This window comes from Apium graveolens, chromosome 8 (genome assembly GCF_009905375.1).
Source record: "Apium graveolens cultivar Ventura chromosome 8, ASM990537v1, whole genome shotgun sequence".
Taxonomy (NCBI): domain Eukaryota; kingdom Viridiplantae; phylum Streptophyta; class Magnoliopsida; order Apiales; family Apiaceae; genus Apium; species Apium graveolens.
Genome location: NC_133654.1, coordinates 263,422,182 through 263,440,969, shown reverse-complemented (window position 1 = coordinate 263,440,969; position 18,788 = coordinate 263,422,182). Strand labels below are relative to the sequence as shown.

The 18,788-nt window shown below is 32.6% G+C and overlaps 1 protein-coding gene, 1 long non-coding RNA gene and 3 other non-coding genes across 6 annotated transcripts; 2 read left to right on the top strand and 3 right to left on the bottom strand.

Moving 5' to 3' along the window:
* Window positions 1-1,292: 1,292 nt before the first annotated feature.
* LOC141678072 (uncharacterized) lies at window positions 1,293-3,836 on the top strand. Its single transcript, XM_074484279.1, has 5 exons — window positions 1,293-1,640; window positions 2,312-2,376; window positions 2,476-2,651; window positions 2,854-2,962; window positions 3,097-3,836. The coding sequence occupies exons 1-5, from the start codon at window positions 1,373-1,375 to the stop codon at window positions 3,397-3,399; spliced, it is 921 nt and encodes a 306-aa protein (XP_074340380.1). The 5' UTR covers window positions 1,293-1,372; the 3' UTR covers window positions 3,400-3,836.
* A 2,216-nt stretch (window positions 3,837-6,052) lies between these two features.
* TRNAM-CAU (transfer RNA methionine (anticodon CAU)) lies at window positions 6,053-6,123 on the bottom strand. The gene has a single exon. It is a non-coding gene; the product is annotated as a tRNA-Met (tRNA).
* A 4,686-nt stretch (window positions 6,124-10,809) lies between these two features.
* LOC141677055 (uncharacterized) lies at window positions 10,810-17,142 on the top strand. Of its 2 annotated transcripts, XR_012557313.1 has the most exons (6): window positions 10,810-10,948; window positions 11,482-11,544; window positions 11,756-11,894; window positions 12,523-12,579; window positions 12,805-12,936; window positions 15,462-17,142. It is a non-coding gene; the product is annotated as an uncharacterized LOC141677055 (long non-coding RNA). The 2 variants fall into 2 exon arrangements; XR_012557312.1 differs by lacking the exon at window positions 11,756-11,894.
* Window positions 11,985-12,055, bottom strand: TRNAM-CAU (transfer RNA methionine (anticodon CAU)). The gene has a single exon. It is a non-coding gene; the product is annotated as a tRNA-Met (tRNA).
* TRNAM-CAU (transfer RNA methionine (anticodon CAU)) lies at window positions 13,119-13,189 on the bottom strand. The gene has a single exon. It is a non-coding gene; the product is annotated as a tRNA-Met (tRNA).
* Window positions 17,143-18,788: the final 1,646 nt, after the last annotated feature.

Sequence of the window (18,788 nt, the reverse complement as noted above, 5' to 3'; positions counted from 1 at the left end):
AAGCTCTACCAGGTTAAGTTACAGTCCGAAAAAGACCTAAAACCTCTATTAGGTTAAGTTACAGTCCGCGTCCACCCAATAATCTAAATCCTCAACCAGGCTAAGCTACATTACGCCAAGAACGACTAAAAGAATTTGTTTGTAGCTTAATTATAACACCAAACCCACAACCGAATGCGTATGGGACCCAACAACCCACCACAGGTCAGTCCCAAAAAGCTAGCGATTTGGTATATATTAGTTATTGACTTGTATCTATAAAGGACTCGATCGAACACTCTTATTCTTATCGATGTGGGATGTTACATTAATGTTCCTAAACCAAGTATACTAGTTCTTCGATATTCAACCTACCACATTACGTGAATCAAAAAACCCCTTTAGACCGTATCAATTTTGGCGACAACACATCCAAAGGGTAGCGGATTACCTGCGATAAAAAAAAATGGCCACAGATAATCCCACGCTACCCTCGGGATATCAAGATGACAACACAACATGCTGTCTGTAAAATGTAAATGCATAAACCTACAAACCTGATTACATATATGGTTCAGACAAGAACCTTGTAAAAAATCGACAACTTCTTATACTAGCAAACGTCACCAACCCAAGACAACAAGGTATTCAACACAGAAAGGGGCTTATCTACTCAATTTCTATACAAGTATACAAATTCACAATCTTGATTACCTCAAAGAATTCATGTAACTCCTCTATATATGTCTCTAAAAGAGCATTAACACGTGCGCAAGTGACAAGTTGGCTCAGTTAATTAAAAAGGAGATAATTATTCTCCGGTCACGTGTAATGCATATAACACACAAATTTAACCTCTATAACTGATCAGCATTAAACAATATAATTAACAAATTTAAACCAAATGAAGATTGGAACAGTGGTTCAAGAACAACAAAAGTAAACATGTTTATATAGCAGAGTGTATGCATGCATGTATATTAATCTGAAGCAAAATAGAAAAGATACTTAATTACATCTACAATACAAGCAGCCACACCAGAAACCAATTGAATTTGATCACTTATTTGATTATTTCACTGTCTTCGATCTCTCTATTCAATGCTGCTATAATAAATTTTTTAGCAAATTTTTATATATCATCATCGATCTACTTTAAAAATTATTTAATTATTTTTATAATTTTCAAAGAATTAAAAAAAGATAGTTTTTTAATTCTTTTTAACACAATCTTTTAACTTAAATATCCAATTCTATTTAATTTTAAGTAATTATATCTTGATCCGGAATTTACCCATTTACGAACACAAACATAACCCGAACCTGACTGTGTAATTGACTAATTGCTAACAGAGTTCTTTCTAACCTCCAAACAATCGGGACGAGCATCAAAATGATGAAAAAATCTCTAACTAAAACACCGATTAGAATTAGAGCACTCTTCTCCAAACCCACTTACACTACAAATGCTGCTACACATCTATCACCATTACACACACTAAAACAAACCCATTTCTCATCTTCTTCTCATTCACAAAACCCTCCTCTCTTAAACCCTGATCTTCATTTTTCTCACCTTAAACCCTCCTCCACTTTTAACCCCTCTTCTTCATTTTCAAATCTTCGTTACTTCAATTGTACCGCTAGTGTTGATACCAAAGGTAAACACTGAATACCCTTTATTTTTTTTACATTTTTTGTTGCGTGTTTGGGTTTTTGTTGCTTGCTCACCACCTGTCTGATGAAAGTTCTGTGAGAGTTTGATGGGTTTTTATGTTGTTATTGTTGGAGTGTTTGAGTTAATTAATGTTGCTATTAGGATTCCCTTGCATTGTGGCCTATTGGGTATTTTTTGTTTTATCATTATTGATTATATAAGAAATCGAAATTTGAGTCTTATTTGAGTAGAGGGTAACGGTCTTGTTAAAAATCCAGATTGAATTGCAAACGAAAACCTAAGACGAAAAAAAAGATCGTACTTGCTTTCTGTTGACTGGAGTTGTAAAATCTTCATGTGTTGGTTGCATGGTTTGCAAAGTCATATCTTTGCATATAATTTTCGAAAGTCTGTATATTTGATTTCTTTTTTGAACAAATTGTGTTTTTGGAATTACACAAAAGTTGCATTTTGAGAAATGGCCAATTTGAAAATGAGAATGTTCTCGTAGAGCCGAGACATATGTGGAAATATCAGGGTGGGCCGGTGGGGACTTTGTTGGATGTCTGATTGTATTTAGAAAAGAAGAATATGTTAACATTATGAAACGATGACATTTCCTCCTTTTATTACGTAGTCACTGTGTGCTAACTGCTAACATATCCATATTACTAGATGAAGCAAGTGAGGACGTAGTACCCATTGACATATGGGAAGAGGAAGATGAAGCTGAGCCTGAGGTTTGTGTGTTATGTTGGCATGTTTTTTTACTTGATTATTGTTCATATGCACCGCTTGCTTATTTGTTAATATGGTCTCTTTTAATTTAAAATATATAGATTGGTGATGGAGGAGACGGGGGTGGAGTCGTTTTACAGAACTGTTCCTGGGGTGCCCGGGCTCTATCTATTGCCCAGGAGGTCTTGCCTCAATTCGGGGATGACATAGAGCTATTCTCTTTTAAAACTACGCCTCGTGGATACATTTATGTCAGACTCGATAAACTTCCAAATAAGTAAGTTTTGGAATGTATATTAAAGTGAATCTTTTTTTTTTGATTTAATAAAGATGCTCTACATATTGTAATCTATAATTCATAAGCTTCCCCAAAATATCCAAGCTAATGAAACAAAACCCGAAAAGAACAGTATCAAAAGATATAAATGTGTTAATTGGATCCTGACATTATGGTAACTGCAATTGTTGTTTTTCATCAGATACGGATGTCCAGAAATAGAGTTGATTGAGAGCTACAATCGTGAGTATAAAAAACGATTGGATGAAGCAGGACAGGAGGGAGAACTACCTGATGATCTGGCTATCGAAGTAATAATCTGAAATCTTCAACTTTTTTTTTGTTTTCCCATTTCCAAGTTTTCCATGTACATAATAGTATCATATACTGGATCAGGATATTTATATCTAGTTGTATGAATGAATTCCTTTCTTTTCTTTTGCAGGTATCATCTCCTGGTGCAGAGCGGCTCCTAAAAGTACCGGATGACTTGCAACGGTTCCAAGACATGCCTATGAGAGTTAGCTATGTAGATGATGTTGACACAAAATGCCCCGAAAAGACTATGATTTTCTACCTGGATGCCATTGAAACAGAATCAGGAAGCTGTGTGTGGAGGCTGGCAGATGTGAAGGAAAATAGGGACCCTGCTGCTAAAGGTAGACCCTTTAGCCGTAAGCAGAAGGATTGGAGGTTAAAACTTCCATATGGCATGGTTAAAAAGGTAACGTTGTATCTGGATTGCTGATTATGGGTCTACTCCTAATAAACTCCCGATAGTACTTTCACGCTAGCCAAACAGTTTTTTTGGTATATAGTCTACTTACATGCTGAAAACCGTGTTAAAAGGAGGATCAGAGTGGTATTTTAGCATATCTATTGAGGTTGCTGTATCACCTACCTTTTGAATATGTGGATTAGCGCAATCGAAGACATATTTTGTCAATTAATTAAAAAAAGAAGAAAGAAAGTCAAAGTTTGTCAAGGATACTTGCCTTCAGTTAGCTTTTTGCCTATAGGTATCAACGTGCTTATGCTTACATCTTGATTTTTCAATGTTACCTATGTTTAGTCTTTAGTCTTTTTTCTTTGATATTTCTAGTGTGACTTGTTCTCCCAAAAAGTTACTATTCAATTGTTAGGCTGTTATAATCATAGTTCATGTTTTAGTAATTTTTGGTATGAGGCACGGTACCGTGCTCGATCTTGCATTATTAATGAATAGGCGTAGCAGGCTATTAGATGCTCTACTCTATAAAGCTACATACATCTAGCTATGAAGAAAAAAGGGTGTATGGTTGCTTTCTAAGTGTAACTATTTGAAACAATTCTTGTAACACATACCATCGCTCCACTTTTATAGTGTACAACATAGTCAAATTTATCCTTAAATGGTGGTGGAGAGTTCGAGTCTCAATGGAGACAAATGTGCGTGGGAGCATTTAAAAAAAATTCAATTTATTGATACCTAAAAAGTTGTTGAATATATACAAATTCTAAAAATATTTTATCATGTAATTTTTATAAGGAATATGTTAATTTTGGTAAAAGTATACTTAAAAGGGGCCAAAGGCTGAATTCAAATCGGAACATGTGACAATGGGACATGAGTTTAATGTGCTTCCAGTAAGTCAGTTTGAAGAACCAAACAATACAGTCAAATATTATACAAGTATTAAAACTAAGCAATATATTTGAACTTAAAACCATTGGCAATGTAGATCTCTTCTTTAGAAAAAAGATAACTTAATGAAGGGGAAAGCGACCATTGAACAGGAGCCTAATGTGCCAAAGTGGCAGACTAAACGATGTAGGTGAATTTTGCTTCCTAGTAAATCCAAATAACATATACAATTATTGTATATACTTATCAAAGGTGTTTGCCACTTTGATCTCTTGTTTTTGGAAAAATCTAACTTAAAAAAGGTCAAAGCAAGAAATCAAAATTGGGACCATGGGACATGAGCCCAATGCGCTGTCATTGCGCCACTTTGGCAGATTAAACAATATTGGTGAATTTCACTTCCTTCTTTTTTACTATTTGTCTAGTAAAGTTTTTGCATTTATTTAATGTATATAACAAGTAAATATTATTAGAAGATCTTTTGTTTAGAGAACATAAAATTTTAAAAAGGCCAAAGCTGGGACCATGAGACATGAGCCCACGCGCTGCCACTGCGTGCCACTTTGGCAGATTAAGCAATATAAGTGAATTTTGATTCCTTCATTCTTTATTATTTATCTAATTTAAGTTTTTGAATATATTTGAAGTACATAAATAAATAATGTAATCTAATTAGAAGATTTCTTTTTTTAAAAAACATTTAACTTAAAAAGGCTAAAGACAGGAATCGAACCTTGGACAATGGGGCATGAGCCCTATGATCTTCTAGGCGAGCGTCTAACCGTCTAGGCAGTTAGGCGGTAGAGTGTCGTCTAGCCTCGTCTTTTCGTCTTAACAAGTATGAATTTTATGTTATGTTGTTAGGAAGTAGTGTTTGCAAAATTTTACTGCTTAATTGTTAGGATGGTATATTTTTTATGCTTTGAGTTGTTAGCAATGATAATTGAACAGGTTGAGAGTATGGTTGCAACCTGCGGCTGCAACGGGGTGGGTAAGTCTAGGTATAAACTTAACAATCTGGTTTACATAGTATATCCCGGTGTGTCTTATATTTGTACAAAAATTACACACAAAACTGTCATATAATATAAACTACTCAGTCATTCTAAGTATAAAATTTTAGGAAAAAAATATCCCAAAATGGCCAAAGCCAGGAATTGAACCCAGGACCATGGGTCATGAGCCCAATGCGCTACCACTATGCCACTCTGGCTGATTGTTTATAAGATTTGGATATCTTATTTATATAGTTAATTATTTTTTTATTATAATATTGAAACTGTTGATCTTATATATATTTTGTATACAAAGTTAGATTTTTTTGGAGGTCAAAGTCGAGAATCGAATGCACTTCCAGGCCTCACATTGGCAGACCGATACTTAACTAATTATTATTATGATTATAATTATTTATTTGAACAATCGATCAGGTATATTTATTCTAATAAGTTCAGTGTGTGTATTTTGAGAAAAAATAACTTGAAAAGAGTCAAAGTTCATCAGGGAATGAGAAATTAACCTAGAACGCTCTACTCAGTACTCAGTACTCGGTATATGCTCTCAATAGGTTTGTTACTCTGCTTGATTGATCCTACATTGTTAATGAAAGAGGTGTAGCAGGCTATTATAGGTACTCAAATAACAGAAGACAACAAACAAATCTACAATGTTAACAAATCCACAATTTTGTATCTATAAAAGCTTAGAAAAGAAAAACAAATCAACAATGTTGTATCTACGAACATGATAAATTATTAAATATATAGAATGTTAAAAAGGCCAAAGCCAGGAATTGAACCTGGGACCATGGGACATGAGCCCAATGCGCTGCCACTGCGCCACTTTGGCAGGTTTAATGATACAAGTCAAAGTTCCTTTATTCTTTATTTATTATTTGTTTATTTAATAAAATATATTAATTTTGCTTTCTTCGTTCTTTACTATTTGTTTATTATATGTTATTATATGTCTATCTAATTTTTCCATGTATTTCAAACTAAATAATAGATAATGTAATTAGATAATCCTTTGTTTGCAAAACATTTAACTTAAAAAAGGCCAAAGCCGGGAATAGAACCTGGGACCGTGGGACATGAGCCCACTGCGCTGCTTTGGCAGGTTTGACGATATAAGTGAAATTTCCTTTATTCTTAATTTATTAATTGTCTATTAAACAAAATATGTAAATTTTGCTTTCTTCGTTTTTTACTATTTGTTTATTATCTGTCTATCTAAATTTTTCCATGTATTGTAAACTAAATAATACTGTAGAGTGTAGATAATAATTAGATGATATCTTGTTTGGACTCAAAAAAGGCCAAAGCCAGGAATTGAACATCTCGAACCATGGGATGATATGAGCCCAGTGCGCTGCCACTGTGCCACTTCGGCAGGTTTGATGACATAGTTGATGTTTGATTCCTCCGTTTTTTTATTATTTGTTTAGTAAACAATATAGATGAAGCTCTGAATAGTACTCTTGCTGTCTAGCGCAGCACCAATATGTTTTCTTGGTTTGTAATCTAGTTTCTTGCTGAACAGCGTTTTAGAAGGAAGATCAAAGTATTGTTCCGACTTCTCATAAGGATGCTTAAGCATCCCCTCCTTTTGAATTGTTTTAGCATTTTAAGTCATAGTTTGTCAACTATCCAGAAAAAGATGAAAAGATTCATAAGTTAAGTTGTTAGTGAGTAGTTTTTGCAAAATTTTACTGCGTAATTGTTAGGATGGTCAAGTTTTGATGGTGCAAGTTGTTAGGCATTGTTAATGGAACAGGTGAAGCAAGTAGCAATTTTATAAAGCTACATTATCTGTACAGGCAAAGGGAAGAGCATAGTTGCAAACCAGCGATATCAAGGCGTGAAATATATTATGCTGCCACTAGTTTTTTTAGCAAAGCTGTCATGTACATTTAAACCTCGATTAAGTATCGATAAAATAAATATCCGTTAAAAGTAATACTCCCTCCGTCCCTCCCGGATGTTTACATTTGGGTGGGGCGCGGAGTTTAAGAAAAATAATAAAATAATAGAGGAAAGTTAAAAAAGTGAGTAAAGTAGTGGGATCGATTAATATTATATATATAAAGTGGGTATAGTGGAAAGAAGTAGTGGATGTAGTTATTTTAAAAATTATAAAAACCTTACTATTTTTGGAAAGTTTTGAAATGTAAACAATTGGATGGGACATCCAAAAAAGGAAAGTGTAAACAAATGGGAGGGACAGAGGGAGTACTTTTTTTCCGATGATAATATAATAGAAATATGGTATTTTTTTTTTTTTTTTTTTTTTTTTTTGCTAAATAGAAATATGGTATTTTTTATTCTTGATAAAATAATAAACTCAATATTTTCTTTTTCAAGTTTGATAACCCAAGACGACAAATCAACAATGTCGTGTGTACAAAATTTATAAATTATTGGCTATAAAAAATATCTTAATTTATCGAGATTTGAAAATGTTAAATAAAGGCCAAAATCACAAGAACCACGATTGATGTAAAAATTATCGAGATTATGTAATTTATTATTTTTTATTTTATTTCAAAAATTGTATGAACACCTCAAATATAAAAAAATATTTCTAGTTTAATAAATAATTGAAAAGTTAATAATTTAGAAAATACCGGACATGCAAGCTATATTGTATCTTTTTGAGGTGCAAATTAAATTGTATATTATCATCTTGATTTCCACAATAAACTCCATGTTCTTTAGGACGTCCATGTCCCTGTGTAATAGATTAAAAAGTCTAATTGAAAAGACTAAATTATCTATATATAAAATATGTGATTTGTGGAAATCGAACTCAAGTTATTTTATTTAACTATACATTACCGCTACACTATATTGTCACATGTACTTTTTATCATACACATAATATGTAAGTGTGCTAAATAAATATTTTAATTAACTTTAAAGATACTTACTTGAATGACACAAAAAAAGATAGTTAGTTGAATATTTGTATCGTTAATTTTAAACAATTGAAGTCCAAATATAAAATTAGGCATAGTACATAAATGGATTATTATCTTATTTATTAATCAGTTTTTAATTTGAAAATATATTTCATATATTTTAGCATATTTTTTATTATAAAAAGTAATTAAAATGTACATATATAATTTTTAAAAATATATTAAAAATAGAATCGCTTATATATAAATAATCTATATTGGTATTTAATATTTAGATATTTTCGAATTATAATGAGTTAATGTATTTTAGAACTTGGCCTATTGTTCAAAAAATACTCGAAATTTGACTACATGATCCGGCCGAAAAACGTCGTCACATTCTACGTTTGGTAAATTTAAATTACAAGTTCGGCGAGAATATCTTAACAATAATGTGAATTTTTTTAATATCTTATGTTAATATAAATTAATGTGTTTGAGGTCTTATATAATCAAGTCAATTGATTATTTATAATAAAATTACTAACTTCACTCGTAACGCATTATTATTTTTGGGATTTGTCCCAATTTTAATTTTTGGGATTTGTCCCAATTTTAAGAATATTTGAAATTTGAAATGAGATCTCACTAGATTTGTTAAAACTACAATGATATATTAAATCGATTTATTTTTCATTTTTCACTCTAAAAAAACTAACTTTTTAAAAAGAATTCTTTTAGATCAGCAATATTCATTGATGAAGATAATATTGTACAAATATTTTGAATTATTCAAATAAAAATTATATCTATACTATATTGTAGCATTTGATTCAATACATTTTATATTATTTAAGGAAAAAACATATATTGTTCAATAATTTGAAGGAATTAACCGGTTCAACTGATATTTATAAAACTTTATCGAACTGAATTTTTTTAATTTTAGAAGAATAGTATAAAATGTTATCAAATTATTATATGAAAAAATATTAGAGTCGTAATGAAAGAAACTTAAAAACAGTTTAAATAACGATATAAATACAATTTTTCTTTCCAATTCATGAAAAAAATCATGAATATCAATAATAAGTCTTAAAAATAAATAATTCATTTTTATGTTACAACCATGATTGATACCCGGTTGCGTAATAAATAGATATGGATTGTTTATCAATGATAATGTGAATACTATATATAAATTATAGCAATTTATTTATTACATAATTTTAATTTTTGATTAATTATAAATGCATGTTATTTAAGTAATCAATTATCTCACTAGATGTTAATAATGATTATACATGTACATAAATAAGATATTTAGCATATAAATAATTGAAACCATCATAATTTACAAACAAATATGTAACATACAATAATTTACATGCTAATACACACACATACATATAACTTAATTTTACTTTATTAACAATAGTGTAAATAAAAAACTAAATGTTCCCATACATACATACGTTAAATTTCAAAAACTAATATTTTTCATTAAAATCAACTTTAATATTAACAATAATGTAAATTTTACATTATTGTATATTATGATTGCAGGTCTGACTTCAGTTATGTATTTTTTATCTTTTTAAATTGAGTAAGTTAATTATAAGTTAGTAGTGAACTCAGTAATAATATAGAACAGTACATATAGTTTATTTAAAAAAAATTCAAGATTTTGGTCAACTCTGTATTCAACATATATGTTAATTTGTAACTTTTTATTTATAAACATACTAACGACATTATACAGATTAAATTTAATCGTTTCGTTTTAAAATGTACAGTTACTACCTTGTTTATATTCATTCATTAAATATAAAATAACGGGTAAGAAAAATATAATATAAATAGTCGAGGGGATATTCATTTTTAAAAGTGAGGAAGCATTCGAAGCTCTTAATGTTATAGAGGGGGACATGGAGCTTGTTGGAGAGAAATTTTATCTTCATTTTTTCAAAATTTGCCTCAAAAGCCTATATAAAGATATTGTTAGAGTTGCTCTACAAACATTATAATTACATGATACATAAAAAACTCTAGAAAATGACCCGCGTCTCGCACGAGTTATTATGCTAGTTTAATTTAATTCCACAACACTACAAAGGTGCATTTTCACTCCCATGTAAATATTAATGAGGTTTTTTGAAAAATATCTAAAGTAAAAAAAAAATTTGTAAAAATATTGTCATTTAAAATAAAAAAAATTAAAATATCTTTTTATTTGTAAAAATACTATTTTTTAATTTTTTTTTGCAAAAATAAGATTTTCTGCAACTCGATTCAACTAGATGCAATTTTCGACGAGTTTATGTAACTCCATTCAATCTTGTACAACTTTAAATACAACAAAAAAAACTCCGACAACGGTATTACATGCAAAAGCAGCCCTGACTCAACAAACTTGATTTTGATTGATTCCGTATTTTTGCAAAAAATTCAAAAGATGATAAAATCGCAAAAAACTCAGAAAAAATAGTATTTTTGATAATTTCTCAATATTAATTGCGTGAAAATTTATAAATATATTTTTAAAAATTAATTTGGTTCAAAATGAGATAATTTATAAAATTAAATTATTTAAAATCGGATCAAATTTTTACCTTTAATTTCTATCAGGATGAGAATAAAAATCATAAGAAATTCTTTAACTAATTATACTCCCATTAGATCACTCTTCTTCAAACCCAAATGCTGCTACATTTTCATTCAAAAACCATTCTAATGCTTCATTTTTAGATAGTAGTGTTAGTGCTGATAGTACAGGTAAACTCCCTTTATTTTTAATACTTAAGTTGTACATTATGAATTTTTGTTGCCTGCTCACCACCTGTTTGATTGAAGTTCTATTAGAGATTAATGTGTATTTTATATTATTGTTTTCATGTTTGAGTAAATGCATGTTACTATTAGCATTTCCTTGCTCTGTAGCCTATTGCGAAATTATAATTTCTTGATCATAAGAGGTCAAAAATAGGGTCTCATTTCGAGTATAGAGGGTAGAGTAAGGGTTGTGTTAGAAACCCAAATTGTCTTTGAAAATGAAATGTTTTAATTAGAAGGTGATATTACCCAAAATGCTACTATGTTACGGAATTGCAGTTGCATTTGGTTGTTCTGGTTGGACGAAAAATTGTACCTGCATTCGGTTAGTGTTAAAATATAATGTAAGATCATGTTGGGGCCTTCTTTAACACCTTAAAGTTTCAGTTGTATATTTCGTAATGTTTTGGTTGCATGAGTTGCACAGTCGTATTTTTGCAAATAATTTAAAATAATCCGTATTGTTGATTATCCAGGAATAGAAGGAAAAATCATAGTTCGTTGATGATACTTGTCTTCTTCCAGGTTTTTGTCAAGAGGTATAAACAATGATTATGACTTACATTCTGGTTTCTGACCTTATTTGAGTCGTTGGTCTTCTAATGTTCTTTGGCTAATGTGAGTGGTTTACCCAAAATCTTATTTTTTTAGTTGCTAGGATTGTTATGCTTATATTTATGTTTTGATTTCTTGAGCTGCTAGGCATGGTCCTCTGCTTGATTTTATCATTTTATATTGTTAATGGAGCAGTCCAGGTCTAGCAAGTAGAAGGCTATTTCTATTAGATAGTCAACTTCATTAAGCTACAAGGAAAAGAAGTGTATGGTCGGAATTTGCAACCGGGTGGGCAAGTCTTAAGGATTACAATCTCTTTAACGTAGTATGGAAGGTATCATACTAGAATTACATACAAAATTATCATAAAATAGAAACAACATTTCAGTTTAGGTATAGATTTTAGGAAAAAATATCTTAAAAAGGCCAAAGCCAGCAATCGAACCTGGGACCATGGGATATGAGCCCAATGCGCTACCACTGCGCCACTTTGGCAGATTAAACGTTACGAGTGATTTTTGCTTCCTCTGCTCTATATTAATATTTGTCTCTTAAGTTCTTGCAAATATTTTCAAGACATGTATTACAAATAACCGTGTAGATCTCTTGATCAGATAAAAATATCACTTAAAAATGATCAAACCCAGAAACTAAACCTCGGAAAACGGATTATAAGCCTAGTGCGCTGCCAGTAGGCCACTTTGGCAGATTAAACAACATTTTTGAGTTTTGCTTCCTTTGTTCTTTATTATTTTACATCTATCAATATAGATTAAGCTCCGGATAGTACTCTTGCGCAGCACGAAGATGTTTTATAGGTCTTTAATGTAGTCACTTGCTGAACATCGTGTTAAAAGGAAGATCAAATTAGTGTTCTTACTTGATCTTATAACAATGCTTAAGCATAGTCCTTTGAATTTTTGTGTTGGCAGACTCTAAGTCGTAGTTTGTCAATTATGCAGGAAAAGAATTCGAAGTTTGTTGATGATACTTGCCTTAAGCTAGGTTTTTGTCTAGAGGTATGAGCAGTAAGTATGGCTTACATTCTGGTTTTCGACCCTAATTGAGTCGTTGGTCTTTTTATGTTATGTTGCTAGTGTGAGTACTTAGTGAGTTTGTGGTTTACCTAAAATCTTACTATTCATTTGTTAGGATTATTATGTTTATAATCAAGTTTTGATTTCTTGAGGCGCTAGGCATGGTACTCTGTTTGATTTTACCATCTCATTTTGTTAATGGAGCAGTCCAGGTGTAGCAAGTAGAAGGCTGTTAGATAGTCAACTTCATAAAGCTACATGGAAAGGAAGTGTACGGTTTGAATTTGCAACTAGTGGGCAAATCTTAAGGAATACAATCTCTTAAACATAGTATGGCAGGTAACATACTAGAATTACATAGAAAATTATCATTAAATAGAAACCTGTCAGTTTAGGTGCGGATTTTTGGAAAAAATCTAAACATAGTGTGGCAGGTAACATACTAGAATTACATAGAAAATTATCATAAAATAGAAACCTGTGTGTTTAGGTGCGGATTTTTGGAAAAAATATATTAAAAAGGCCAAAGCCAGGAATTGAACCTGGGACCATGGGATATGAGCCCAATGCGCTACCACTGCGCCACTTTGGCAGAATAAATGTTACGAGTGATTCTTGCATCCTTTGCTCTATATTAATATTTGTCTCTTAAGTTCTTGCAAATATTTTCGAGTTAGATGGCATGTATTTATAAAGTAGAAAGCGATTAGTAAAACACGAGGGTGTAATTGTAATTATATGAAATTATATACATTTACAAAAATTCAATTAGTAAAATACACTTGTAAGTTGAACCTTAGGAAAGTTTCTTGAGGGAATCTCAGAAACATTTTTCTCAATTAGAAATAACTATGTAAATCTCTTGCTCAGGGAAAAAATTAAAAGACCAAAGCCAGGAATCGAACCTGGGACCATGGGACATGAGCCCAATGCGTCACTTTGGCAGATTAAACAATTTGAGTGATTTTTTCTTCCTTTGCTCTATATTGATATCTGTCCTTAATTTTTTGCAAATATTTTAAAGTTAGGTTACATGTATTCATAAATTAGAAATAACCATGTAAATCTCTTGCTCGGAAAAAAAATTAAAAGACCAAAGCCAGTATTCGAACCTTGGACCATGCCATGGGACATGAGCCCAATGCGCTGCCACTGCACCACTTTGGCAGATTAAACAATATGATTGACTTTTGCTTCCTTTGCTCTAAATCAATATTTGTCTCTTAAGTTTTTGCAAATATTTTCAAGTTAGATGACATATATTTATAAATTAGAAATAACCATGTAAATCTCTTGCTCTAAAAAAATAAATTAAAAGACCAAAGCCAGGAATCGAACCTGGGACCATGGGACATGAGCCCAATGCGCTGCCACTGTGCCACTTTGGCAGATTTAATGATATGAGTGATATTTGCTTCCTTTTCTCTTTATTAATATTTGCCTCGTTAGAATTTTGCAAATATTTTCTAGTGAATGGATGACGTGTTTAAAAATCAGAAATAGTCTTGTAAATCTCTTGATCAGAAAAAAATTTAAAAGGCCAAAGCCAGAAATTGAACTTGGGACCATGAAATATGAGCCCAATGCGCTAACCCTGCTACTTTGGCAAACTGGTACCTGATGTTTAAATATGAATGCAATAATAATTAAAATAATTATTGTAGTATATTTAACTATTGCATTTTATTGATCTTTTAATCTTTTTATATTCAAAAGTGAAAGACTTTTTTAAAAAGGCTCAAGTCAAGAATTGAATTTGCTCCCAGTGCCTCTGTTTTTTAAAAAGGCTAAAGTCAGGAATTGAATGTGTTTCCATCACGTACTTTGTCTGTTTAATCTTGTTTAATTTTTAACTATTGTTACCATTATTGCCATCACCATATAAACTGTCTTCATTCAATGTGTGTTTATGTTGTGGAATATACAACTTTAGTTAAGCAAAAGTCCGGAACACACAAGAGACATACGAGACACTAGCCTAGCAGGCTCTACTCATTGTAAGCTCTCAATAGACATGGTAATCTGCTTGATTCTGCTTTGTTAATAAAACAGGTGTAGCAGGCTATCTTAGATACTCAACTCAAGTATAACTAAAGACAATTATCGAATCCTCAAAACTGATAAATTACCAAAAACATGTAATGAAAAAAGGCCAAAGCCTCCCGAAATCATGGGACATGTGTCCAATGCACCACTTTGGTAGATTCAACAGTATAGGTGCATTTTGCTTCCTTCTTTCTTTATTATTGTCGAATAACTTTTTGCATGTATTTTTACATAAAGAATTAGTGAATTACCATATAGATATCTTGTTCAGAAATAATATAACTTAAAAGAAGACCAAACCTAGGAATTGAACTTGGGACCATGAGTCATAAACCCAATGCGCTGCCACGGAACCACTTTGGCAGATTAAACACTGTACACTAGTTTTGCTTCTCTAACCATGTAGCTCTCTTGTTCTCAAAATATATCACTTTAAAAACTAAAGCCAGGAGTTGAACTTGGGTCCATGGTCATGAGCCCAATGTGCTGCCATTATGCCACTTTACCAGATTTAACATTATAGATGAGTTTTGCTTCTTATGTTCCTAATTTTTTATTCTTTTAAACATTATCGATGGAGCTCTGATTTGAACTATCGCGCTAAGATTTTTTTTTCTTTCTTTTTTTTGTTCCGTTATCTAATCACTTGCTGAACATTTGAAGATTAAAGTACTGTTTTTACTTGATATCATATGGATGATTGAGAATTCTCCTTTTGAATTTGTTTTTTATCAGTCTCTAAGTCGTAGTTTGTTAATTATCCAGATAAACAAGAAAAAAAAATTCATAGTTTCTTGATGATATTTGCCTTTTGCCAGGTTTCTGTCAGAGGCAGAAAGAGTCGAAGTTTGTCAATTATCCAGGTGAAGAAAAAAATATCGTAGTTTGTTGATACTTGCTTTCTGCCAGGTTTTTGTGGAGGAATGGACACTATGGCTTACATTCCGGTTTCTGATCTTAATTGAGTCGTTTTATATATATAACTTCAGTAAAATTTAAGACAAAAATCTTGTACCTGCAAAACTAATAGATTATAGAAGACCAAAGCCAGGAGATGAACCTGGGACCATGGGACATGAGCCCAATGCACCTATTTGGCAGATTAAAAGATATGAGTGTTTTTTGCTTTTTTTGCTCTTTATTAATATTTGTCTTAAGTTTTTGCAAATTTTTCAAGTGAATAGATGACATGTGTCTACAAATTAAAAAATATCATGCAGATGTCTTGCTTAGAATTTTTTATATATATTAAATGGATTAAAGTTCGCATTCATCCTTGTGTATTATGGGTGACCTAAATAATGTGACTTCACACGAGGATAAACAAGGAGGTAATAGATATCCGGAGTGGCTTATTCAAGGCTTTTTACAAGCTCTTTCGGACTGCGGTTTACAAGATCTAGAATTAATCGGGTACCCTTTTACATGGGAACGAGGCAGAGGTCCGAATGAATGGGTGAAGGTCAGGTGTGATCGAGCATTGACGAGTTAGGGCTGGATTGATCATTTTAACTCAGCTAAGCTGTTTATCTTTGAGTACTCTGTATCAGATTATTGCCCAATTCTACTAGTTCTATCTAATGAGATGGTTCAGCCACAGTCAAGGAAGTTTCGATTTGAAAATGCCTGACTGAGAGAAACTCTTTGTAAACAGGTAGTTAGAGATAGCTGGGAGGTATACAAAAATCTTGAATTACAAGAGAAAATTTTATATTGTGGATAGAAGTTGCAGGGATGGGGAAAGGACTACACAGGTAACTTTGCAAGAAGAATTAAAGAGTGTAAGAAAGAAGTAATCTGAAGCCTTTGTTCAGCGCGAAGTATATTGGCGTCAAAGATCTAAACAGTTGTGGCTTCAGGAAGGAGACCAAAATAGGTAGTTTTTTCATGCTTATGCTACAGCTAGAAGACGAAATAATTTCATCACACTCAAAGATCCTGAAGGTAATTGGATAGAGTGGGACTCAGGCCTGGATGTAGTAATGCTGAACTATTTTAGAGATATTTTTACTACTACTGGGTCTGAGTGGAGGAGGTTACTAACTGTGTTCACCCTTAGAACCAGTTACGGAGGAAGAGGTTCGTAGAGCGCTCTTTGAAATGCACCCAGATAAATCCCCAGGCCCGGAGGGTATGACACTATGCTTTTATCAAAAGTGTTGGGCAGTTGTAGGAAGTGACATGGTTAACCAAGTTCAGTCTTTCTTTTCGTTGGGTTATTTCCCTGAAGGATTGAATGCAACAAATGTGGTTTTGATCCGAAAAAAGAACCCAATTGATATGGGTGACTTACGTCCCATCTCGCTCAGTGTTATTAAAGGCGAGATGCGCACCGAGGCGCTACGGTCCCTTGGAGCCTAGGCAATGAGGCGCGAGACGAGGCGCGCGCCTTATCGAAGTGAAAAGAATTTATTTAAAAAATAAATTATTTATTATAGAATTATGCAAAAACTGAAACTTATAGGAACTTCCATGTTGGATTAATTTTTTTACTATCACTTTTTTCAATAGTCATTGCTCCTTTACAGTGTAAATTCATACATATATATTAGTATGTAGCCGGAAACACAAAAGAACAAGTAAATACATGGTATATTAGTATGTATAACACTACAGTTGTAAAAATATACACTATATATATATATTTGTATACACACCCAATATATATATATTTATTTATTTATTTAAACTATATATATACATAATACACACACTGCTTTACTGAGTAGAAAAGAAGTAGAATATTTATGTCAATGTAAGGATATATCTTAACTTTTGTTATTATTGATAACATAAATTTCTAAACACTTATAGGCTTAAAACAGTATGGGTTTTAGAGCTGTTTTTGACTATTTTTACTGTTTTTTGCGCCTCGCTGCGGGAAGCCGCAAGCGATGACTTATTCTCCTCGCGCCTCAGGGGTCTAGGCGCGCGCATCATTGAAGGCGCTGCGCCTCGGTAAGAACTATGCGCTAATAGTGCGTCTCGTCGCGCCTCGTTGCGCCTTGTGCGCCTCGTGCACGCTTTTAACAACACTGATCTCGCTATGCAATGTTTTACATAAAATCGTTTCTCAAGTTATCGCCAATAGGTTGAAAGGTCATTCTGCCCGAAGTTATTTCAGAAAATCAAAGTGTGTTTCTCCAAGGACTGCTTTTATCTGACAACATTATGGTGTCTTATAAAATTATGCATTTGTTAAAGCGGAAAAGAAGAGGGCACGGAGGGTTTATGGCGTTGAAAATTGACATGAGTAAGGCTTACGATAGACTTGAATAGGGTTTTTATCGGCCTATGTTTGAGAGAATGGGGTTTGATGGTAGATGGATCAATCTGGTTATGCAATGTGTTTGTTCGGTGTCTTGCACTTTTGTCCATGGTGGTAAAGAAATGGGTCCAGTTAAGCCTTCAAGGGGAATACGTCACGGCGTCCCGATATCCTCGTACATGTTTATTATTTGCGTTGAGGGTTTTTCAAGTCTATTAAAAAGGTTTGAGATGTGTGGATCATTGAGAGGTTGTAGAATTGCCAGGGGGCTCCCACAGTATCACACAGGTTATTTGCGGATGATAATTACATTTACTGTTGGGTTACGGAGGATGAGGCTAATCATGTGATGGAGTTATTACACACCTTTGAGATATCCTCGGGCCAGAAGATAAATTTCTCAAAGTCATCTGCTTTTTTCAGTGTTAATACGAGTGCTGCTATGCGGGATACAGTGTGTGGTTTTATGGGAATTCTTGAAGCAGATGATGATTCCATGTATTTAGGATTTCCTATATCAATAGGCAGAAATAAAACGACAAGCTTCGAAACAGGATTCAAGGGTGGGAGAATTAGTTGATCGCTCGATCAGGCAAAGAGGTCTTGCTGAAGACAGTTGCACAAACTCTTCCTAATTACGTATGAGCATTTTTCTTCAACCTCTTCATACTTGTAAGGAAATGGAGGGTCTTATGACTAAATTCTAGTGAAAAACAAGCTCTTCTCGTAGGAGAAACATTAATTGGATGAGCTGAGATCGTATGTGTCGTCATAAACATGCTTGTGGATTGGGTTTTCGGAATTTACGGGACTTCAACTTAGTATTGAACTATTGCTATTGCTTGGTAAACAGGGTTGGAGACTGCTCACACATGAA

Bases quoted from the DNA above. Each gene is read 5' to 3' on its own strand.
- LOC141678072 (XM_074484279.1), top strand. From the start codon at position 1,373: ATGATGAAAAAATCTCTAACTAAAACACCGATTAGAATTAGAGCACTC. The intron at 1,641-2,311 runs GTAAACACTGAA...CCATATTACTAG, and splicing joins CGCTAGTGTTGATACCAAAG to ATGAAGCAAGTGAGGACGTA. The intron at 2,652-2,853 runs GTAAGTTTTGGA...GTTTTTCATCAG, and splicing joins CTCGATAAACTTCCAAATAA to ATACGGATGTCCAGAAATAG.